Below are 24,469 nucleotides of genomic sequence, written 5' to 3'. Positions count from 1 at the left end.
GGCTGGATTCTGTAGTGTGGTTCAGATTTCTGTCCAATAATATATTATTTTCTATTTTATGATTTAACATTCATCAGTCTAAGGATTTTTAGGTACAGAAAATCTGTTAAAAGATACCAACTGACATGCATTCAGAAGCTGAAATGCTATCAGACACTAACACTATCTCAGTTTTTTCTTCTGAGAGGGAGCTTCACGAACTAATCCATTCTTTATAGATCTCTTAGGGGAAAAACCTTTTTTGGTCAAAGTTTTCTAATTGTCCAAAATATGTTAGAAAATATTTAGAAATAACAACAACATCCAATTCCTTCAAACAGAACAAAACATTTGCTATGTCCATTACTACATCACTTGCTCAGGTTTTAAAGGGTTAAGACTCAGAGAAAACCAGGAAACCAAGAGGAGATAAAAGGTTTGTTGTTTATTTTGCTTTTCTCATAACTTGTTCGAATACCAACGGAGCGGAATCAACTACAATGAAGTTAACTGTTGGCCATGAAGATTTTATTTATCAATAGTGGACTATGAGAGATGAATAAGTATCTGGAATGGGAAAGCATCTGTGAAGCCTGTAATTTTATGTCTTCTCTTTGGCACTCAAGAAATTAAGGACAAAACTCAAAACTCCAAGGTGAATTCACTAGGAGCTGATCCAATAGGAGGAATTCAATTTGTCAGAACAAATACAGATGCCTACGTTTGAGCTGGCCACCCCAGATCTACTTTGTTCTCAATGGTGAGAAGTCACTTTTAAGGTGCAATTGATCTTACTACACAGGGGACATCAACAATAGGTCAAATGAATCTCTCCAAGTACATGACAAATGTCCAAGGTTAGGTGAGATTAAACACATCCTTCATGTTTCTGTGATTAATAACAGTCATATAATAGATCCGACAAAAGAGTTTCTTCCAAGCATTAGCTTTCCTGAAGCTTAAGAGAAGAGTCAGCAGAACCATTATGTAATGATTTTGTAGACACACCATGACAATTCTGTCTGATAAAAATATTTGCCTGTAATATTTCATTAAATTTAAAGTTACCGTGTAGCAACCGTAAGAGGTTGACGGCTGCCAAGAGCTGTGAGATTGCTGAATAGAATGGTACTTCTGGAGCCGTGCCCAGAGTTGAGACAAAATTTGACTCATCTTCATGCATACATTTCCAATAAACCACCAAACTAAAATAAGGATTTAACCCCATCACGAGGTTCCAGTGATATTACTTAGAGCTAAGAATTTATTATAGGATCAATAGAAGCTTCTATAAGCAACTCCAAAATAAAGGTGATCTTTCCATAGATATATTTGTTGGAATGTTTGTGATCTTGAGTCATGTTCTCCCAGAATGCACATGCCTCAAGCACTGATTCAGTTGTTGGTAGCAGGATAATTATAATTTGAGCTCCATTTTGTTTCTTTGCATGACTTCAGAGCATATTAGAAAATATGTCCCATCCCTGGAAGTGTTCAAGGCCAGGTTGGATGGGGTTTTGAGCAACCTGGTCCAGTGGAAGGTGTCCCTGCCCATGGCAAGGTGTTGAAACTATATGAACTTTAATGTCCCTTCCAACACAAGCCATTCTAGGACTCTAAGATTCTTTGAACTACTGAAGTGGGTAGGAAATACTGTGGTTGGGAAGGCTATGTCTGCAAATATTTAGAAACTGTAGAATAAGAACTGAGGTGAATCAATCATATCTATTTTTGCTTTCATTTTCAGCTAACAATCTTCCCACAAAAAATGGAGATAAAAAGATAAGAGAGGGGAAAAAAGAGAAAATAAGAACATTGAATGATATTTACATGACTCCACTCTGTTCAGTCAGCTTTATTTTACAGCATTTTATTCAATCTTTTTCTGACCTGTTCAAACCGCAAGCTTCTTGACATCTATCCTGCCACTTATTGAATGCTCAGGCACTTTTGAGCACAAGGGGAGTCCCAGTCTCAAGTGAGATTTTTAGGCATCACCATCATATGAACAACAATAAGAAACACCTTCAACAGCTAAGTAACTAATGGTCCATCTTGTTTTTTGATAGTTAGTCTTTCAATCTGAATGCTGAAGAAATCAGTAAAGAATAATCTGGATATGGAGATAAGAATTTTATTTTTTTTTAAATTATTGGAGTACCACTTTTTCCAAGTCATCCATAGATAATAAAATAGATACTGTAGCAAAATGCAGTCTTTTGTTATTACACAGTAATACAATAGTTTAGGTTATACTTACTATTTTGTGTAATTACTATTAAAATACGCAACATTTATTCTTACCACTGAGAAGCCAACGTGGAAAATATATCGGTGATTTCAGGTTCTTGGAACAGTTTCAAAAGTTCTGGTTCAGATGATAAGTCAGCAAGGATCCTTAACTCAATATGAGAAAAATCTAGAAAATAGAGTGTTAAAATGAATCTATTGCTCTAAATTAAAATCGTACCTGCATTTTAACCAAACTATCACAAATTAAAATGTAAGCCTGGAGTGTTCAATCATTTCCTCATGCTCAAAAAAGACAAACGCCTGTAAGAAGCTCATCCTTAAGAAGTTACATTCCAGTTATGGATCACAAGGTGCCTGATTCCTCCATTATCTTCATGTGCCAATTAATCTTATTAGCTCTTTGTTTCTACTGACAAGGCTTAAATATCATCCAGTTCTGAAGCATAGTAAGGAGTACACATCATATAACAATATTAATTGATACTAAGGGATTTGACAACCTTGTAAAATATGTCACCCAAAGGAGAGGGGAAAAAGAGATGACAGAACTGCAAATATTAATATGTATGAGAAAAATGACACAGACTATCTCACCTGCTGCTAAAAATGTACATCCTTTTTGTGAAACAAACAATGTTCTTGGAGAAATAGTTACTATGTCCTCTTCTTTTCCTAGAGAAGAGATAGGCATTTAAGTACCAACACCAGTCCAAAAATATTGTGTTGAAAACCATAGGAGGTTGCAAATGACTTACCAAACACACAACTAACACCACAGAAATGGCAGTGCAAGCAACCTTGCAGAGTAAAAACTGCCAGCATCACAATTATTTCTGTATATCAGTCATGTACAACTTTATCTCCACCATACTCATCCTCACAGTACTGCTCACTTCCTTTACCAAATCCAAACCCTTCTGAAACACGAGGTAACAAATATCTGCAATAACTAACATTATTCATGGATCACTTAATAAAGGAGGCACTCATAAAGAAGGGTCTATAAAAATGAACTAAAAAAATGTATTTTCTTATCTTTGAACACGCTGCAGCAATGTGTTAATAATAAAATTCTGAGTTACAGGTGGTAGGGGAATATGATATTGAGAACATACAGCTGTCACAGGCATCCAGATTGTAATGACAGAAATCCCCAAGAATATCATGAAGCCATAATGTGCATTGGCAAGGTACTAGAAACTGAGGGCATCCTGGGAATACCACTTGATTTGGTGTAGAGAAGGATGGTAGTTGGAAATGTCACAGAATCAAGCTAGTCAACATAAAAGTGGAAAAAATAAGTGTGTCTTGATAGAGGTAAAACTTAGAAACTACATTTTTGAGAAGCACATATTATATAGGTTCATTAACAAAACTTCCAGGAAGTTTCATGTGCCACAGTTATTTCTGGCACCTAAGGTTTACACAGCTCCTTCTCATACAGTTTTTATAATAACTTTTAAAAAATGCTTATAAAAATGAACCATGTGGATAAAATAAAGCTAATGTCAAAATTTTACATTATCTTCCCTAGCCTCCTGTTTTATGATCTGTGTTATTTCCAAAGCAGGAATTGAATAGCTGTGAAAAGGTAAAGCCTGCCCTTAGCTGAGAACCAAGCACCACAATGAGCAGCATTGCCCAGCTGTGGCTGCAGGTGTTCAAGGAGAGTTTATGTTCCAAAATACCTCTCTTATACTTGAATCTGCTATTGTGGGTTTCTCTCTTCATCAATTTGCTCATGCTTTTCTAGACTTTACTTTGATTCTCTCTGAATTATCTGCCTTAAATTTGCTTCTGTTAACAAAAACACACCTGACTAACTACTGGTGTTTAGTTGTACTAAATGGCTTAGGTTTAACATCTCCTCAAGCAAAGCCTCATGAGCTGAATGCACACAAAATCATCCCTCGGATATTTAAGGGATTTAAGATGCATAATTCATCTGGAAAAAGAAACAGTGAGGTAGCCGAAGGAAAGAAAAAAAAATCTAAAAGTTTGTAACTATTTAGATCAATGTTGAAAGAGCAAATTTGTTTTCAGAAGCAACCAGCAGAAGTCATCAGTTTAAATGATAATGTATAACTAAGCATCAATCATCTATTCTGTTTGTTGATGTTGGAGCTATTTGCCTGCTTGGAAATATAATATAACTTATTAAAAAAAATCCACATTTTACCTTTTATGTACTGTTTCTTTGTAATTCTAACTGGATGTTTAGAGATACCTTGAATGTTCTACAAATAGGAAAAATAAAAATGCTTAGTAAGTGAAAGTTTATGAAAACATGTTTTTGAAAAGTTTAAAACCACCATAAGAACATTAGTGATACTAATGCCAACAAGTTTTTCCCATATAATAAATAAGATTAACCACTTCGCCTTTCAAAGGAATCTTCACACTCTGCATCTACAGTCACTTTTGAATATTCACTCTTCCTTGAAAATTGGAAGCTCCTGTGAACAATTTCTCACTAGCAGCCTTTCCAAATCCTAATCTCTGGATTCACCATGGAAGATAATTATTAATCCAATAAAAATAATTTTCTTCTTATTTAACCTGTGTTTTTTTGGATACAGTGCATTACTTTAAAGAAAGGCTAAGGGAACAGAGTATTCTTCAGCCTCTAGAAATTTTTCCAATATCTATTCCCCCTTTTTTTTGAAATGCGTGATAAAATAAAAAAGGAACTCTTTCTTGACTACAGCACATCAGTCCAGATTAAAAGTGAGAGCTATGTTTATCAACCAATATGCAGGAGTAGGAATAGCAGAAGATTTTTCTTTCAAGATCCAGGTTCACAAATCCCCAGTAAAGCAGGAAAGAGACACAGCACAGCTCCCTTCTGTTATTTTGTGTCATTATGCCTCTTCATCCAGAAAGGTTAGAAACAAGAGTTAATGTACATCAAGCTCTGATTTTGTGATTCCATGTAATTAATTTGCAAATGGTTCAGGAATTAGATGAACACACTAATGGTATGTCATACTGGGAATCCAGAGGGTGTGAATAGTGGTATATAATTCCCAAATCAGAATGATCATTTTCTATGCAACTTTGAACTCAAAACTGTTATTTTAAACTTAAGAGGGATGTAATCAGGCAGCAAAGCTATTGAAATTTAAAGCAGAAGTAAAAGAACAGAATTCCCAAACCAGAACAGTATCGTTTCTAGTCTTAGTATTATCCTTAAAGATGTACAATTAAATGTATTAAAGCTGAACACCTGCCACAGCCAGATACAGAGAGAGACACAGGAAACTACTACATAATATTCAGAATAATATCACAGCAAGGGAAAAAACTAGGAACACTGCTCTCAGTCCATCGATACGAAATGCACAAAACTGACATTCCTATTGGCAACGATCAATTTCCATCAATAAGTTGGGGAGAATCAGTGCTTGTTCATATGAATAATATGCAATTTTAGTGGCCACGGTAGATCCTCAGAAGTTCAGAAAATTAAGTCCTTTATTACGTATCTGGACATGAATATGGGAGCCTAACTTTACACATATATTAAAAAAAAACCCACAACATTTTAATTCTGACTTATAGAATAATTCTGACAGTAGAGATAACTGTGTGGACTTTTCATTGGGGTCTACACTGGTATTGTGACATGCACTTGGTCAGATAACTTCCAGCACAGATTAGAGTTATTTACAGTTACTCTCACTGATTATTGTTCCTTATCTCATTCGCTTCAAAATCGTAAACAAAGTGGAAAAAAAAAGTATTTCAAAATCTATCTACAACACAAAAATAAATCGCTATATTTGTTACCTTATTTTCATTGAGAGCATATGCACAAAGTCTGCTTCTAATGCAATTTTAAAAGTGTTACTAATAATTCTGAAGAACACTAGTAATTGCAAGTGCAAAATGTCCTTTCACTTGTAAATTAGTTAACAACTCATAATTTGAATAAATCTGCAGAAAAGAGGTAGCTCAAGAAACATGAAAGTTGTAATGCTCAACTTTAAGCTACTGGAAAAGCTTATCACATTCCTCTCATCTAATTTTGGATGTCTTTAGGCAAGTGGTTGGTTTAAACTATCTGTCTAGAATCCCTCTACAGCCAGCAGACAAGGACAGGAATCTCCAGTGGGTAGCTCAATCTATCTGTATAAGACACATATTTACAAGTTGTCCTAAGATCACTTTGGAGGTGACGTATTCTAAGATTTAGATCATCAAATTTGATGAGATAAATTTACTCTAGATATTTAAAAGAATCAGAAATATGGAGACAATCTCACAAGAGCCTTCCAAATAGGAAGCTTTGCTTTGCTTGAGTCAAGTGACTGTTTTACTGTATCAGACGTGGAAAACTAAGGTGGCTTCAATACATTAGCACCTTGGACTACATAATAATACAGCCTCTGTATTTTTGCTTTTAAGTATTTATTTCAAGTATTTATGGAAAAACCTTCACAGATCCAATTTGAGATCTGACAGTTATCCCTTATTTGTTAGAAAAGGACATTCACATCTTGCTAGAAGTTACAGAGAAACAAAAGTGCTCTCTCTGAAAAATCATGCTCCAACAGACAAATAGGAATATACCTGAAACAGTGTGATGGAAAATCTGGTTATGAAAGTTAACTATTAATACTTCTCTTCATTGTTTCTGAGTGAGGGGGAAAAAACCATTAAGCTATTCTAGTAGATGATTAACAAGAAGACTCTAGCATTATTAAAAAAAAATATTAAAAACATGTAAAAACCAACACCATAATTGAGAATTAATTTAAAGAGGCCCCAATCGATAGAAGGATGGATGAAGTCAAGGTCCCAGTTTCAAGTATGTTTGAAAGGCTGTGATGATCAGGGGAGATGAGGGCAAGAAGGAAGATGCAGAACACTACAGGCCAATCAGCCTCTCCTCAGTTCCCAGGAAGATGATGGAGCAAATAATCCTAGAAAACATCTGCAAACATATTAAAGTCAAGTAGATGACCTGGGGTAGTCAGCACAGATTTAGAAAGGGGAAATCATGCTTAACGAACGACAGCCTCCTGCGACGCAGTGACCAGCTCTGTGGACGCAGGGAGAGCAGCAGATGTTGTTTACCTTGACTCCAGCAAGGCTTTCAAAACAATTGCTCATAAAAGCCTCAGAGAAGCTGATGAAGTGCAAGTTAGATAAGTGGACAGTGAGGTGGACTGAAACCTGGCTGAACTGCTGGGTTCAAAGGCCTTTGGTGAGCGGCACAAAGAGCAGCTGGGGGCCAGTCACTCCTGGGGCACCCCAGTGGCAAATACTGCCCAGCACCTCCATCAGTGACCTGGATGACAGGACTGAGTACAGCCTCAGCAAGATGGCAGGCAATCCAAAACCCTGAGGAGTGCTTGATACATCAGGTAAGTGATTCAAAGGGACGTCAAGAGGCTGTAGAAATGGATTAATCAGGATCCCACAGAGTTCAGAGTCTGGAAAGCAGGTTTGCAGAAAAGGACTTGTGGATCCTGGCAAAGAACAACTTAAACATGAACCAGCAATGAGCCTTTGTACACAGGAAGGCCAAGAGCATCCTGGGCTGCATCAGGAAGTGCATCACCAGCAGGTCAAGAGACTTTACTCAGAATGCCTGGTGGAAGGGTGTAAAGAATATGGAGCCAGATTCTTTGCCACTGCTGCTCAATGACAGGACAAAAAGCACTGACCAGAAACAATTACAGAAAATTCCATTTAAACATAAAAAACCCCTTTTTACTGTGCCAGTGGTCAAATACTGGAAGAGGTTGCCCCAGAGAAGCTGTGAAGCCTCCATCCTTGCAGATATTCAAAATCTGACTAGACATGGTCCTGAGAAACCTGCTCTAGTGGACACTGCTTTGACCAGGGGGTTTGCACTAGACAATCTCCAGCAGTCCTGACAAAATTCAATGATCTTATGATTCTATGATTCTGTTTTTATAGCATCACTGTAATTGATTAAGTCATGTATCCCAGTGACAACCTATTGCCTTCTCTCTACTTCACATGATTTCTGAATGAGATAGAATTGAAGTCTTCAATGGTATGAGGCAGTGGAAAGTCATAGGACAACCTGGTTTCATTTCCAAGCAAATTTTAAGGAAATATACATTTATATACATATAAAGTACACTGGTTGAATCTCAGATCATGACTGGTAGAAAGCTGAAAAAAACCCACCCTACATTTGTACCCTTTACTTTTTCACCGTTTTGTCATCAGTAAAGGCCTTTTCTTTCTCCTCCACAAGTATTAAATGATTAAAGATTAAATTTGGTAATATAATTACCAAACTTAGAGGAAAAAAAAAGTACTGAATCCGATCTGCACTAAAGTCACTTTGGGTATGATGAACACAGACTGGCTGTCTTCTTCCTGGGTGTCCAATGCTGACACCTTTCTTTGGCAATGGAACTGCCACACAGAGACCGGGCACTCCATCAATTCATTGCCTCTTCTACAATTTCACTTACTTAACACACTTTCCCAGCATCTAGATGGTTGTTGGATCACTGTTTTTTAGTTAAACCCTTCGGAAGACATCATGCTCAAAAAAAAGCAGGCATGGCAGAAAAAATTAAATCTCACTAGGAACACTAGATTAAAACTGTACATGTTGAAAAACAGACTGCTGATTTCTTTCCTCCTACCTCCATAATCACATTTTTTGCCACTATAATCCATCCTCACTGACAATCCCGGTGTATCCCAACCAGTGTTTTAGCACAAAACTAGAAACCTGTTTTCTTGAGTTTGAAAATGCTTTTATTAAAAGCCGTTCTACTTTTATCTGCTGTTTCAGGTGAAGAAATGTAGATTCTTGCCTATGCTGTTGCTTGTGTACACAGAGTTATTCAGAAGCAAAGACAGACTTCACTTTGGCAAGGAGACTCAGAACTGATGGACTCTTTATGTCTCTGCTAATGCCTCACAAACACAGCTTCAGGCCTTGCAAAAACAATGCTCCAATCCATAAGGTAGTTCACCGTATTCAAGGAGAGTAGAATTATCAAGGAAAATAAAACCTAATAAAAGTCAAACAAATATACAGTTTCCCAGTTTGATGAGTTGCATCTCAGTTCAGTTACACCCTCTTTTGAGCTTTCCATTTTTGGTATCCAAAATTCTACATCTACATTTCCCACTGATTTTTTTATTCCTTCCTAGGTTAAAAACCAGTACTCTGTTTCTTTCAAAGCACTACAGTATACAGATATATATTGGATACATTACCTTTGAAATCAGCACAGACTTCACCTAATCACAGAATCTGGTGGTGCATTTTAATTATTTTTTACTCTGTGTCAAGTAGGTTTGTGGATCATATTTCCTATATTATAATTCTCCTTATAGTTTTTCACATGGATTCATCTAACCCATACCTCTCTCTTCCTCCTCCTCATATATATTTTCAGTAGCATAAATTGCTATTTCTTTCAGCAACTAACCTCAGCCAGCCCCAGTAACTCTCAGAATAGACGCCCATCTGTGTATGCAAAGCCAACAATAGCTATATACATATTCTTTTTTTTTTTACTAGAAAATGTCTCATTAATCTACTAACTGCTCAGAGCCACATTTCTAAATATCCATGGAATGTGACTGTCTGAAGACCTACAAACTGCAGGGAGGGGAACAAAACAATCTCACAGTTACTGAAACAAATGGGAATGCACAAAGGTGGCTGCAGACTTTTCTATGGACATTTGGTTCTCACTAATTCCCACACTGTTCTAAGGTCTTACTAAAAAATAAGAATGGAGACAAAACTTACTACTAAGATAAGCGTATCCATTCACAAATGTATACAGGACAGATGTGTCATGAGGGAAGGCTAAAACCAAGAAGGAGTTAGACCAAACAGATACCAGGAAGGAGTCAGATCAGGTGGAGTCATCCTGTACATGTGCTTTGATGTGGTAACTAACCCACCTGCTGTTAGTGAGGCACAGTGCCAAACACCAGACCAAAATAAAGGAATTAATTATTGTTTTACTGTAGCCACCACTGCCAACAAATAGCAAAAACTAGTTGCATTTCTTACAAGCAAGAATATTTACTGAGACTGTGGTCTTGTTGGATTTAATTACTCTAATAGCTGTTGCTTTAGGAAACCAATTATTCCCTCATACTTGAGAAAAACCCAGATTTTCTCTTCCATTTGAAAAAAGTTCAGAGCTGCAAAATTCTAGTTTATCTCATGAAATGTAGCACTCCACCAAAAAACGGAGCATTGTAAGTCCAAAAATTTCTGGAGTTTCTCTTAGTATCTTCTTCTCCAAAAAGTTTATGAAATTAATTAGGCCACAACTATTCTCTTTGAACAAGAACTTCACTCTACACAAGGAAACACAAAGTAAACTTGTAAATCCATGGCATCTCTTTGATGACTCTCATTGTAATACTTTTGGAGCAGAAGTAAGACTTTGGTCTGTAAGACCAAACTTCATTACAATGATAATAGATAGGTAGATGACAACTCCCTTGAGCTTCATGTTCCATATTTCTGATTGAGTGGTTTTTTTTCTTGTAGTGGATTTTTTTCCCATTTATTTCCTTCTTCGAAATTTTTTCCATTCCTTCTTTTTCAGTTGTCTTTTCTTGCTCTACATGGGACTGCCCCTATTGAAAAATTGTGCTCTCACAGTTCATTTAATCAGTCTGAGAAGAAATGTAAGCACAGGGTCAGTGGGCTACTTCCTTAAGCATCAACACTCTGCTTGCTCCATTGTTGCAGGCCAAAGCTTCTGGAGAATTAGCAAGGAAAATTGCACCCTGCCCAAAGGAGCATTCTTCCAATGTAGAACAAGAAGACTGTGAATCCTGAGGGCACTCGTAACATCGAATTCACTCAATTTGTCTGGCATCTCCAAAGTCAGAGGCAACTCACTCCTGAGAAATTACACAGCAGAAATAATTAAAACAAACCTCTTCAGATTTCCCTTTTGGAAAATTATCACATTTAATTATTGCCCATAGCAAGCATTTATTTATAATTGTAAAGGAATAAGAAGTTATATTTGTGACTTCTATATGAAACACAATTTCAAGACAGTCTGAAGATCTAATTTTTAAAATAGACCGTGCATCTCAATAAATAGAGAAAATAGGAAAATGAACAAGGTCACAAAAGCAATGCCAGCCTGGTATGGATGTGTACATGCATTCCTAAGCAAATCTTGACTTGTCTGAAATTGCCACCTAGTGGCTTGTTGAAAATTAAGGACATCTATTTTCCCTGCCAAGAACCACAGAATGATGCAGACTTCTGGTAAAGGATTTCTTCATTTTTGGTACTAGTTACCATTTTTTCAGCAGAGAACAATCATTCAAAAGTAATGCATTCCCCTCTTGCCTCAGCCAGCAGCACAGAATTATCAAGGTTTTAGGGGTCAGACAAGTGGGAAATTTAGAAGCAATTCATCCCCTTCCCACAAGCTTAAGTAGTTTTCAAAGGGAATACAAGGGAAGAAAAAAGGAGCAACCAAAATTACTGACTTCTTTACTTCAGAGAGTTGGCCATAAGAATGGTGTATTTGATTTCTTATGACTAATCCTCTTTCTGCCCTGTGCTTTGAAATTTAGACCTGGCAATGACCTCAAGGAATAAAGATGTAGCAGCACATGAAAAAGGATTTGATGAGTGATTTTTAAAATGACAAAAAATATTTTATTTTACTAACTTAGTGATTTGACATGTTCTGTGACAAGTTATTTTGTCAAATCATGGCTTCAGCCCAGATTCTTGGTTATACTGACAAATTGCTAACCAATGCACAGCAAGCAAAGGGGTTTGTACAGACACAGCTCTTCGCATCTTTCAAGAGACAAAGAGTGCTTTGTTTCCCTTAAATAAACTGACTAAATTCTATTACTCATTTTGTTTCATTTTCCTGAATGAAAATTCGAATATTAGCTCAGTTAAAATGTTCATTAATACGGGAAGCTCCAACTCCGAGATAAACTCCAAGAAGATACAAATTGGTTCTGGTGAAAAAGACAGAGCTAAGGCACAGAGATAACAACCCTTTAGGGGCAGCTGGAGCCAGCAAATATTGTATAGTTGAAGATTAGCTGCACATTATGGCTTTAAAGCAAACAGCATCAAGGAAATATTGTCCAAAGGTACAAATACCAGACCTTTAAACACACAGAAAATGACGAGATTTGCAGGCTGGAAGAATTTACTGTCTAAAGAAAAGACGTAACAGCTGTTTTACAAAAAGGGTAAAATTTAGCATCTCAGACAAGATTGTTCCACATACCGAGGAATTTATGGAGCATATGTTAGCAGGGAATTCCTCTTAAAAGGCTGTGAACGGGAGGCTGATGGAAGGAGTTAAAGGAAACCTAAATACGCAAAATCTCTTTCTTTGGTCGCAGTGAGGAAAGGACAATTCCTGACTTGACTCAAGGGGTCCTTAACTGTAACTTCCTGAGAGCCTCAGCCAGCAGATGATCGTGTTGGTACAGGAGCACTAAGGACAAGGCCACGCAGGACCCAGCAAGATGAGCTGTGTCCTATTCTGTTCGTCTTCAGTGACATTTACACAAACCACTATGTTTTTTCACTGTTGTTCCCAACTCGAGAGAGTGCATCTATCTCCAAAAACTCTGCCTGAAATTTCCTGAAGTTTCATGAAAAGTTGCTGAGGAAATAAGGAATTGGCATATTTTCCACTCACTGACACAGAAAAAAAAAGAGTTGTCAGAAAGGAAAGCTGAATGTAATAGAGATGAAAAGCTGTTGAGATAATTTTCCTGAAATCCTTTGGAATGCCAATGACAGAGCTTTGGAAAATCATTACTGTGTGAAGACTGGACCATCCAAGACAAGAAGTCTCCTTTAATGTACCTAACTTTTGATATTCCCCTATAAACCATTCTCTTTTTATCATTCTTCATTTCTGTCCCCTTCACGTTTTTGTATTGTCAGACTTCTCAGATCTTTTGAAGTAATTTTTGCTGAGATACAAACGGAAAGAAGATTGTACAGTAGAAGAATGTGACTGTACAGCAAAATAAACTATTTAAATACTTTTGTTATGCTAAAACATAATGAAACTGATGGAAGTGAAATGAAAATGCTGAGACCAGAATTAGACTATATTTTGTCCTTGCAAAAAGGAATTCAGACATTAGAGGAATATAGTAACACTTCTCACTCTTGAGAGTTTGTAAAAAAAGAGATAACTTGTGTGTCTGAGATTTTTATTTTAATTGTCCCCTCAGAACATAAATTTCCAAGCTTTCAGTATTTCCTAAGGTGTGTATCTAAAATTCCCACTAATGGAGTACTTCATATGAAAAACAAAACAAATTTTCAGGCAGAATTTCTAAAATCTTAACTCACAAATGGTACCAACAGAAAACTTAATAACAAATATGCACACAGATACTTAATATAAAGATTACATATATTTGTGCACATTGCTGAAGATTCAATCTGAGCAACTGCCTTACGTGTGAGAAAACGACCTCAGTAGGACATGGGCTCTGTTACATCCTCAGAGCTTACAGAGGCAAAATGACTGTGTCCAGTGGAGGCATCAGGGGATGCTGCACATGCCAATATCAGGCATAAGAAAAGTGCTCAGCCAGGAGTTGAAATGTGAATGGATAAACAGTGAAGAACAAAGATTGTGACAGACTATGAGCGAACGGCACTAATTGTTTCTTGTAACCAAAACACCATGTTAACATTGCTCTTAAACTATTCTAAAACTACATGGAATCAGACTTAATAAAATTCCAAGAGATACAATAAAGTGCGTAGATTAACTTCTGTAACAGAATATTTAGTAATAGATATTACTACAATCACTTTAAAACACCTTTGAGTTTGTAAGGTAGTGAAAGCTACATTAATCAAAACAAGCCATTTTTTGGCAAAGAGGATGCTAATTTTGTTTCTGGTTAGCTATGTGCTGCAGTCACACTCACATTTTAGAGAAAAATAACCTGTCAGTAACTCTAGCTGTATTCCAGCATGGATTTCTAAAACGAGATCAGGGCATAGTTTTGGCTTCTGTCTGCAGCACTCCCAAAACATTGCTCACAAAGGCCACTCAAAGGATAAAATGAATCAGCACATAATCAACTATCTTAACCAAGCCCACTCAACAGTAGTAGATGCTTAAGTACTGAAACTTAATTTATACGTAGTGTATTGAAATGTATTATCTTCTAATTTTAATTACACAAGTGGAAACATGCAGTGCCATCCTCTCTCTAGCACAGGAAAATTCTAGAGGAACATTTTTTCTTCCATTCTACATTTCTACAAAACTAAGCTTCTCTGAGGATTTTTTTCAGAAACTAAAGGAGAGTGAAGGAGGAATTCAGCCTCCATAGTCAATATTTCATAATGTGCTAAAAATACTTTGGCTGATATTACCCCAAGTTGTAGAGAATCTTTCATTTTTGAGCTGTCAATTTTAACTGCTCTGTTTATTTCTGTGCTTATGTTCAGTTTGTAGAAGAAATCATGACAGACTATCCTATCCTGCATAAATAAAATGCAAGTATTTTGTATATTACTGCATAGAAGCAGATATATGTGGCTATACATTAATAATTCCAAATAGAAGAGAAATTATATATAGGATTGAACTGCTCTTGTTCCGACAGAATTACAGCCCAGATGATGCTACAAGCTTTACTGAGCCAAATCATGCTATCAAGTGTAATCCTAGTATTGGATATACCACACTCACCATGAGATAAATGAATCTATCCAAATCAGCAGCATCACAACAGAGAATGCCAAAGACCTGCATATAACACAGAAAAGGCCAGTGTGTACTTGAGATGCTGAAAGAACAAAGATCTGTAATGAAGAAACCTTATTTCTTGCATTTGGATAATAAATCAACACGATGATGTTCTGGAACAGCAGACATGAGTGTTATGAAATGACCAAGAGTGACTTTCCATACTGTAGTTGTCACACTAATACCTCAGAACACTCCATCATAATGTTAAGGTAGTGTAAAATTTCAGCCTGAATGCAACTGGACTGAACTCTTGTCAACACACCCATTCACTCATTTTTAAGTACAATTTCTCTGTCATGAAACATCAACTGTGATGAGTGGGGAAGAAAGAGGAAACAGAGAACTTCTGTCTCTAACACTGTAAATACAGTTTCTCTAAATGCTAAAGCCTTCACTAAGACACACTTTGAAAAAAATAAAGCAACAAAAGAGACTGGAAAAATATCAAAACTCTACTCATAAAATGAGATACTATTTTAGTGCTATCAGTGCAGTCATAATCACCATATGACTCAAGAGTATTGGAATAAATCTACCGAAAAGAAACATGGCACAAAAATATGTTCTGGATGCAAGAGATGCTCGGAGAACACCGACAACCACAACAAACAGGATGTGCACTCCGGCTTTCTCTAACAGCACATCAGCTCCTCTGAGTGACAGTGTTTTGTACTGGCTAGAAAATACAACACTAAATTGCTTTGACTCAAGGGACCAAGAAAACACAGACATTCTCATGTCTGTTAAGACAACCTACCATTATTTTAGTGAAGCCCATACTTAGTTAAAAGCATACTTAGAGTATACTTAGGTAAAAATTATTTTGTTAGCCTAAGTGACCTTATAGAAGATTTTTGACAAGATGTTTTATATGAACCTGTAATGTGTCTTATGTGTCTCTATCCCCAGTGCTTTACCATAAATATACCCAAAAAAAAAAGAAAAAGAAAGAAAAAAAGAAAACACACTCTAATATCGATGCAATTGCAAGACCCATACTGTCCATCCAATTAAACATTCTTTTCAGTTGGATGCTCTATGAAAAGAAGTTTACAAAAATTATGTTCCTAACAGTGCAGCTTCAAAAGCAGACGAGTTATTGGCTCACTTCTGGGGGAAAAAAAACAAAGATGCAATCATATCCTTGCTCCCAGACTTGCGTCTGGCTCCTCACATTGCATCAGCTCTGCCAAACTTCCTAAAAGCTGTGAAGGAAAGGAACAGTGGAAAAATGGGACACTGCATATTTCCTCATCATTATTAAGACACCTCGTAGAACATCCTGTTTCTGTTGGAATCCAATTCTGACTACAGACTTCAAACTTTCAGAAAGAGTATTTGTAGTACCACAGATCAGCCTGTAGCTTTAATGAGGCCTTGGACAAAATGCCTGAAGGTTGAGAGCTGTCACAATAGTTTTGGTAACAAGGTTCTGTCAATCCACCCTGCTAGGACTGCACACGTGGGTATGCTAAGGATGTAAAACCTACTGGGATAGTGCCATGAAAGAGAGACAAACAGGCAGCATCTCATCCACACTGCCCAGAAACAATCCCAAAACTATGCCAAAACGACATTTCCGTTTTATCTCAGAGAAAATTAGTCCATTCACTCCAAAAAACAACCCAGAAGGGAAGTAGCACAGATATAGTATGGATAATCAGGAATACTGGTTTGCTAAGTTAATTGACAGGAGAGTAATTTTTGATGGCAATTGCTCAGAGGGGTCTCTACTTCAAGACATTGTCTTTCCCGTTAGAATGAAAACCAGATGGGTAATTTATTATTCATGTTCCAAACACTGTCTACAACACACATTTTCTAATAAACCAGAACGCAATTCTCTATCATGAATTCCCTACCAGAAAATCTTATTTATGTCTGTTGAAGAAACTGAGATATAATCAATATTTCAGGTACTTTGATCCTTCTTTAAGCTTGTTAACATTCAATATACCCTAATTAGCCTCCCCTTCAAATTACATTCCTGCTTTCCAAATTAAAGGCTAACATGTTTCTTTGACCGACAGATAAATTATTTTATTTCTTTGCCTTTTTGGACAAGCTGTAAAAGCATTTTTCCTGGGGCGAAATAGGAAAGCTTTTTTATTTTTTCCCACTTGTTCCAAGAAGGTAAAAAATTTTATTTATCTTCGGCATAACTTTTTGTTACCAAAAGGAAGGAAATGCCCCCTGAAGCCCAGCACTTTATGCTTTTTAGTTTAATGATACAAACAGCTTCTGAAGTAGAGACGCATAAACTCATTAGCAGCATTTCAGTTCTCTCTGCTGCAGAAGCCTGGAGCAAAGAAACCTTAATACAGAATATCTGACTCTAGCACTGAAGTTTACATCTTAAACCAAATTATAACATCCAATTTTATGCAATCTTTATATCTCAAATTAGGATTTCTCTCTGTTCATTCTGAAAGAGGCTTGATCTTAATTGGCTTTATGCTCTTCCACTTCTGTCTTGACTTATTTTTGCTTTAAAACATGAGAGGCTGGAAAGAGGTTTTCAACATGGGTTTGGAGAACATAAACAAGCTTTTATGAATGTCATCAATATATTTTATAGGAAAGTTATCTATGAGCAATATAATAAAGGAGTATCCTAATGTAGACAAGACTAGTATATTTATACAAAAAGTAATTTAAAATAACATATTCAAACAATAAACCTAATTAAATTCCCCTAATAGTCATAAGCAATCCATCATGGAGTGGAAAAAATAACTAGCCTATGGATATTTTACAAAATTATTTGACTGAAGAATTCTAGGGTTTATATTTACTTTTAGATACTCAGGTTCCATGGAGTAGCAAATAGAGAACTACAACGGTATAGGCAGGAGACTACAGTATCAACTGTGTCCCTACTCAAAAACATACTACAATAACACTTTGTTATTTGTGAAAAATGTATTATTTATACACTACACATATTGTAGAAGAAGAAGCCAAACAAGAAGAAAGAGAGTGCACAGTTAAACTAAAGTAGATGAATACATGGAAAGCCACTGCAGTAAAGTTCTGCTAAGAAACCCCCTCTAAGTCGCTACAACACAGAAGTCATAAAAATTCATGTGAATAAACTTATCTATCAAGAAAAACCCACATAGAGCCAAAAATATACATCATCCATACATCAGATGTGGATCTGCCTGAAAGATCACAGTAGAGTATCTGAAAAAGAAATCCTGCTCTGTACCTAATGTCTAGTCATTTCCCCTTAAACCTATAAGTAAATCCTTCCTGGACTCCATTGAATGCCTTAAAGGAAAAAGGACTGATAGATTCACTACCTTTACAAAAGAAAAGAAAGATAAAGAAATCTTTGTTTGGAACCTCATCTCTCACAGCCACTGCAGCAAATGGGATGTTTTTTCTATTTGAATTCTCAGTGTATCTGATTCACACTTATCTTTTGCTTTAATCACTTCTTAAAGCATTTTAAAACAGTTAAAAATAAACTACCTCAGCAAATATTCAGCCAAAACTTGACACAATATCATAGTAACTGCAAAAATATCTTCAATATTTATGATTTCTGGCAAGAACCTTCCCAATCCTTTAACACTTAGCAAAGTGACTGGGCACTGCAGTATATCTTCTATATCAATAAATGATTCAGAAACAGATGGTATAAGTTCCATAAACATTTCAAACAAAAAAAGCCATGCCAATGTTTTTCCTTAAAAGGAAAAGCCAGCCTTAGGCAACCCTGGATGCTAACTTTAGCAGCATTATTTCGGAGAAAAACAACTTTTAAGAAAAATGGCTTTTGTGTCATTTTTATCATGATGGGCCAAAGGTCACTTTATATTGTATGTGGTTGTTCAAGACAGTTGTCTGTTCAGCTCTGACTCGGAAATGCCTGTGCATCACATCGCAAAATTCAGCAAACTGGGACCTTCATGATCATCTTTTCCATTCTCTCCCATCACTGTCTCCCATCTGGGTGCATGAGATTCGAGAGCAGCAGTAACACTTCTCCACTCTGTTGTTAATTCAGAATCCTAAACACTGTTTTTTACTCAGCAAAAAGCAAAAGCACTTCCTAAAAATTGTTTGATGACAAATTGTACGGAAATATGGACCACGAGGGTAGGAAGATATAAATGAAACCTGAACTATGAAGGCAGATGAAAGAAGAGCTAAGGAAGTCACCAGTATGGTGACCTCCCAGGACAGGTTTCTGCCAGAACTCCAAAGTCACTATTCCAGGCAGGGCTTGCCAGGAGCCTCATGAACCCACCCATGCCAAGTGGTCACAACAAAAGTAACATGTCCAACATCTCTGCTCCCACACAGAGCTGGGGAAGACCATGGACTTTCTCTCAAGACTGCAGAAAGCTCCTAAGGCCATTTGTACCCAAGAAGCTTAAGGCTGGGACATGCATAGACAGGTATACAGTACCCAAACCTCATGGATAAGAACTGACAATACTTCGGAGCACAAGTTAAAAGGACAACAGCCTCATGGATTCCCCCTGGCCTTCATGAACCAAGTCCCATCTCTGCATCTATTCCCCTTCCCCCACAGGGCCAGAGGTCAGGTCTTTGCTAAGAAAAGCCATGATTAAACCAAACAGAAAACATCCCCAGGCAGGCAGTCACTACTTTTCTTCTTATTCCTGCACCTATGCCTTGGCTTGAGCCCTTGAAGCTCAGCAGCCCTGTCTCCTCCCACACCAGGTCCTGCACTCTGATCCATGCAGCCATACCCTGTGACAGAGAGGGAATGCCAAGACCTCAGCAGTCTGTACAGCCTAAGGTCAGCATGCTTCCCAAACTCCCAGAGAAACGGGATCATAGAACACATTCAAATATGCCCTTTGGTGAAAAAAAAGAAAAAAAAAAGAAAATCCAAGCCTGTAGCACTCCAGAAAGCCAAATAAAACACGTTTCAGGCACAAGCATGTACATGGAGATCATTATAACCAGAGCCAAGAGAGGAAGCACAAAGAGCCCACGTGTCACAGCCATACATACAAGCAAGACCTCCAGAGCACCAGCACTGCCAGCTGAGCCCTGTACTGCTATGAGGCCTGAACCTAAATTCCAGAAGAAAAGAACTTCCTTCTTTTCTGTAATACCCACCTTCCAGGCCTCACTGATCCTTTACAAGTGGCTCATGAACTCCAGGAATTCATTACAAAGAAGTATTCAGTGGAAGTCCAGAGGGTACATGCACGGCCCACAATTGTACCTCTCTACTTCAGGTAATAATCTTTATTCTGATGCACAGATAACAGAAAGTATTACTAAGAACAAATGTTCTAGAGTAAACACCCACTTAACATGCTTTTTCTGTCCACCATTTAGACACAATACAGCAACTGCTACACTTCCATGAAAACAAACATTTCTTGTGTTAAAAATATTACATTAATTTTTCATTTCAATTAAAATGTAAATCTTCCAATGGGGTCACTTACAGGATGTTTGGCTGAAAGTCTGCCAGTCGCAGTTCCTGTCTGATTCCACGTAGAGGAAATAAATCCCTGTAATCAAGTAAAGTAAAAAATTTTAAAAAAAGGAAAATTATGAAGACACAGAGTTAAATTTTATTTAACATAAGTACCAGTAATAAAAATGCACTGCAATCAGAACTATAAACCCAAAAGTTCTTTTGAACTTTATAATTTTCCATATATAAAAGTTCTTAAACTGTAAACACTGCAATCCTTTCAGGATTTTACAATCTACTTTATATATTTCTACCTTTCTCATGCATGTTCGTAATCCATCCACATAAGTTGATTTCATCTTATGAACCTAAAATACATAAATTTCAAAATAAATGCTTGCTTATAATAATAAGAGAATTTTTAAATTAAAGATCTTACTTTCCAAATGAATATGAACTGGTTTTGTAGACCTTTTTTTTGTTAAGTCAGTTTTATCTTAGTAAATAATGGCTTTATACTCTCTAAATAGCTTAACCTATTAACATAAGTTAGGTAAGTGCTCAGTTATAACCTAAAGCCAGGACTTTGCAGATACTAGCAAATTAACTATTGGAATTGATTATTTTGCATCTTATGTCCCCAGGTCGATAAACTTCACAAAAAAGTCACACACAAAACCCCCAAACAAAACCAAAAATCAAAACCATACATAAATCCACACTTTTTTGTTTGTTTTGTTTTGTTTTTTTAATTCTTGGAATTAAAGAAAACCCAACTGAAAACCCACTCAAAACCCAATATGTTAAGTGTGAGAACAGACTAACTAGACTGTTTGGGATTTTCAGGAGGCTTGTCACCCAAAAATCCCCCATAACTAGTTATCTCCTTCACTTTACGCAAAGTATTTTTTCAGAACGCAAAAAATAAACGTTTTGCCCTAAGAGTATGCTTTATAGCACTGGACAAATTTCATATTGCAGTTTTCCAATTATTTTATGAATATGTTCTCTTTCTTGCTAATTGTGTTTCAATGCAACCACATTATGTGAAAAAGATCAGCTCACCTGACGGTACTCTAAAATTATCTTAGGCAAAGGATGAAGATCTTGCAATTTATTTAGCTGCAAAATCAAGAACGTAAATTACTGGTATGCTTTTCTGTTAAGTTAAATTATTAAACAAACCTTAACAGAATGCATTTTGGAGCAAGAAATTTTCTTGACAAGCTGAATGGACAAAATATTGGCTAAAGAATTTTGTCCCTCAAGCAATCCCACCCCAGGCCCAAGGAAGCCTTCATTCCTTCCTGCCTTCATTAGGAAGGCTGGAGATGACTCCTTCCCATTTAATTTCCCTTTCTGTCCCAGATAGAGACAAAAAAACATGCAGACATAAAAACTTCTCCACAACAACTTTGGAAACACTGGGGTATGATGTGTGTGCGTTACTTAGGGTTCTTTGTTTGTTTTTTGTGCTATGCAGCATCAAAGCAAGAGAGAACATGATAAAAGTATAAAAAATAATACATCTATACACACACACACATATTTATACACACACAATACAGCAGGAGAATTTCTTCTGTTCATCCCCTAATAAAAGTTCCAGGAAAACTTCAAGAGAAATTGTCAAATCCCAAAGCAATAAAATAAAGTATATTTCTGATCACATTTATTGGAAACCGCAAAAAAATCTGTTAAGAAAAAGAATGAAATTATTAAAATGTAGATTGGATATTTATAAGTACAACAAAAAATATCTGGAACTACAATAGTCCAGGATGAGAGAGAGATGCAACTGTACTAGAATGTACATTTAAAAGCATAATGTTTTTTTCTTGCTACCAGGGAGAGCCAACATATTAAGAGTAACTCTGATATTTATCTACTGGAAGGTTTCAGCCTACCTTTCTCTAACCAAGTCTTGGTAGTTATTGGAAAGAGAATACTGGACTAGCACTCGTATTGCTTTGATTACAACACTAAACCCTATGCTCCAACAAAAAGATGACATGCATTCTATTTCACCGGTCCCTCCCATCTCCCAAGGCTGTCACTCTACAAGATTACATATTAGATCTATGAAACCTCTTGTTGAGTAGTGTGGGGGTTTCATGGTTATACTGTTGACATTACCTGAGATCATATATGGTAGCTCAGGCACTTGGCTGAAAAGTGGTTCTAAAGGAATTTCTTCTTTCAGAAACAAATGTTAACTTTTTACCTTCCCCAGAAATGTTCTCCAGAACTTTGACTCCCATGTAAACTACAGCAATACAATTGTGGCAGCAAATCAGAAACAGGTGCAGCTGGACAGAGGCTTTTTCTGTTCCAAGAAGGAATTCCATTGCTATTATTATCTTAACAAAATGATCTTTTAATGATATGCACAAGGGGACTGAGTGGACCCTCAGTGTGCAGATGACACCAAACTGGATGGAAGAGTTGATCTGCTGGAGGGCAGAAAGGCTCTGCAGAGGGATCTGGACAGGCTGGATCAAGGGGCCAAGGCCAATAGTCTGAGGTTCAGCAAGGCCAAGTGCCGGGTCCTGACCTTGGGACACAACAACCCCCCTGCAGTGCTGCAGGCTGGGGGCAGAGTGGCTGGAAAACTGCCAGTGGAAAAATCCTCGGGGTGCTGGTTGACAGTGGCTGAACATGAGCCAGTGTGTGTGCCCAGGTGGCCAAGAAGGCCAAGGGCATCCTGGTCTTTGTCAGCAATAGTGTGGCCAGTGGGACCAGGGCAGTGATTGTTCCCCTGTGCTGGGCACTGGTGAGGCCACACCTGAAATCCTGTGTTTAGTTTTGGTCCCCTCATGACAAGAAAGACATTGAGGCACTGGAGCGAGTCCAGAGAAGGGCAACAAAGCTGGAGAAGGGTCTGGAGCACAAGTCTCATGAGAAGCAGCTGAGGGAGCTGGGGGTGTTTTGCCTAGAGAAAAGGAGGCTCAGAGGAGACCTTATTGGTCTCCACAACTACCCGACAGGAGGTTGTAGCCAGGTGGGGGTCGGCCTCTTCTCCCAAGTAACAAGGGACAGGACAAGAGGAAATGGCCTCAAGTTGCACCAGGGGAGGGTTAGATCAGATATTAGAAAAAATTTCTTCACCAAAAGGGTTGTCAAACACTGAAACAGGGTGCCCAAGGAAGTGGTAGAGTCACCATCCCTGGAGGGATTTAAAAGACATATAGATGTGGCACTTGGGGACATGGTTTAGCAGTGAGTGGACTTGGCAGTATTTGGTTAACAGTTGGATTCAATGATCTGAAAGGTTGTTTCCAACCTAAATAATTCTATGAAAAGAAAGGGGCATCCACATTTGCCTAAAGTTACCAAGAAGTCTGCAATTTGGTCTTGATTTCATTTTTAAATAAATGTTTTTGACGGATTTCTGCACTTGTGTGGGATCATCCATGAACATCTGCATTGCTGAAAATTATCTGCTCCAACACTAACAAAAGAAAGAACTGAAGGAGCTTCATATGCACGATATTTTTTACACTGATTCTAAAGATACATTTGATCTCTTGTACAGGTGTATCAAGTATCTAAACTGTTTGCTCATTGCTTCTGTAAGGGAACAAGATTATATCAAGATCCTGCAGATCTAACTCCAAATGCAACCATTTTTTCTGAAGGCAAGCCTCCCTACAGAGGGAACAACAAAAACGTTAGACTGAGGAAAATTCATGCACACAAGTAAAACACTGAACCATACAAAGAAAGTGGTAACTTTCAATTCAAACCACAGGTATCAAGCAATTTCCTACAGAAATTAATGAATGAGTTAAGGGTCCATAAAAAGATGACAATATGGTTTTAGCCCAAATCTCCTGATGGCAAAGAGGAAGTCTGGGGTGCTATTTCCTTTGACAGCAGATTTTACATTAATGACCCGTGGTCTGTGTCACTCAGCCAGTCAGTCATTCTGAGCTACCAAAATCTGACCAGTAAGAAAGTCTCTCTCCTTTGAAGAAGATGGTCATACAGGCATTTTGGTATTAAAGTTTTAAACCCTGGTTTATAGCTGAAGTTTAGCTTCAGTAGCTAGTGTGTTTTTCCC

General features: G+C 37.2%; 1 protein-coding gene across 8 annotated transcripts in view; it reads right to left on the bottom strand.

Moving 5' to 3' along the window:
* Positions 1–24,469, bottom strand: part of LOC113975665 (DNA polymerase nu-like) — a 108,998-nt gene that overhangs the window by 52,151 nt on the left and 32,378 nt on the right. For all 8 annotated transcript variants that reach the window (XM_027699897.1, XM_027699898.1, XM_027699896.1 and 5 more), the window contains 6 exons: positions 21,472–21,528; positions 20,721–20,774; positions 20,435–20,500; positions 4,412–4,469; positions 2,827–2,904; positions 2,284–2,398 (listed from right to left, as the gene is read on the bottom strand). In XM_027699897.1, the coding sequence (XP_027555698.1) occupies positions 2,284–2,398; positions 2,827–2,904; positions 4,412–4,469; positions 20,435–20,500; positions 20,721–20,774; positions 21,472–21,528 (428 nt within the window). The remainder of the gene's footprint in view (positions 1–2,283; positions 2,399–2,826; positions 2,905–4,411; positions 4,470–20,434; positions 20,501–20,720; positions 20,775–21,471; positions 21,529–24,469) is intronic.

The sequence above is a fragment of the Neopelma chrysocephalum genome, unplaced genomic scaffold (genome assembly GCF_003984885.1).
Source record: "Neopelma chrysocephalum unplaced genomic scaffold, ASM398488v2 Primary Assembly neopelma1_142, whole genome shotgun sequence".
Lineage (NCBI taxonomy): Eukaryota > Metazoa > Chordata > Aves > Passeriformes > Pipridae > Neopelma > Neopelma chrysocephalum.
This window is presented reverse-complemented; position numbering and strand designations above follow the sequence as displayed.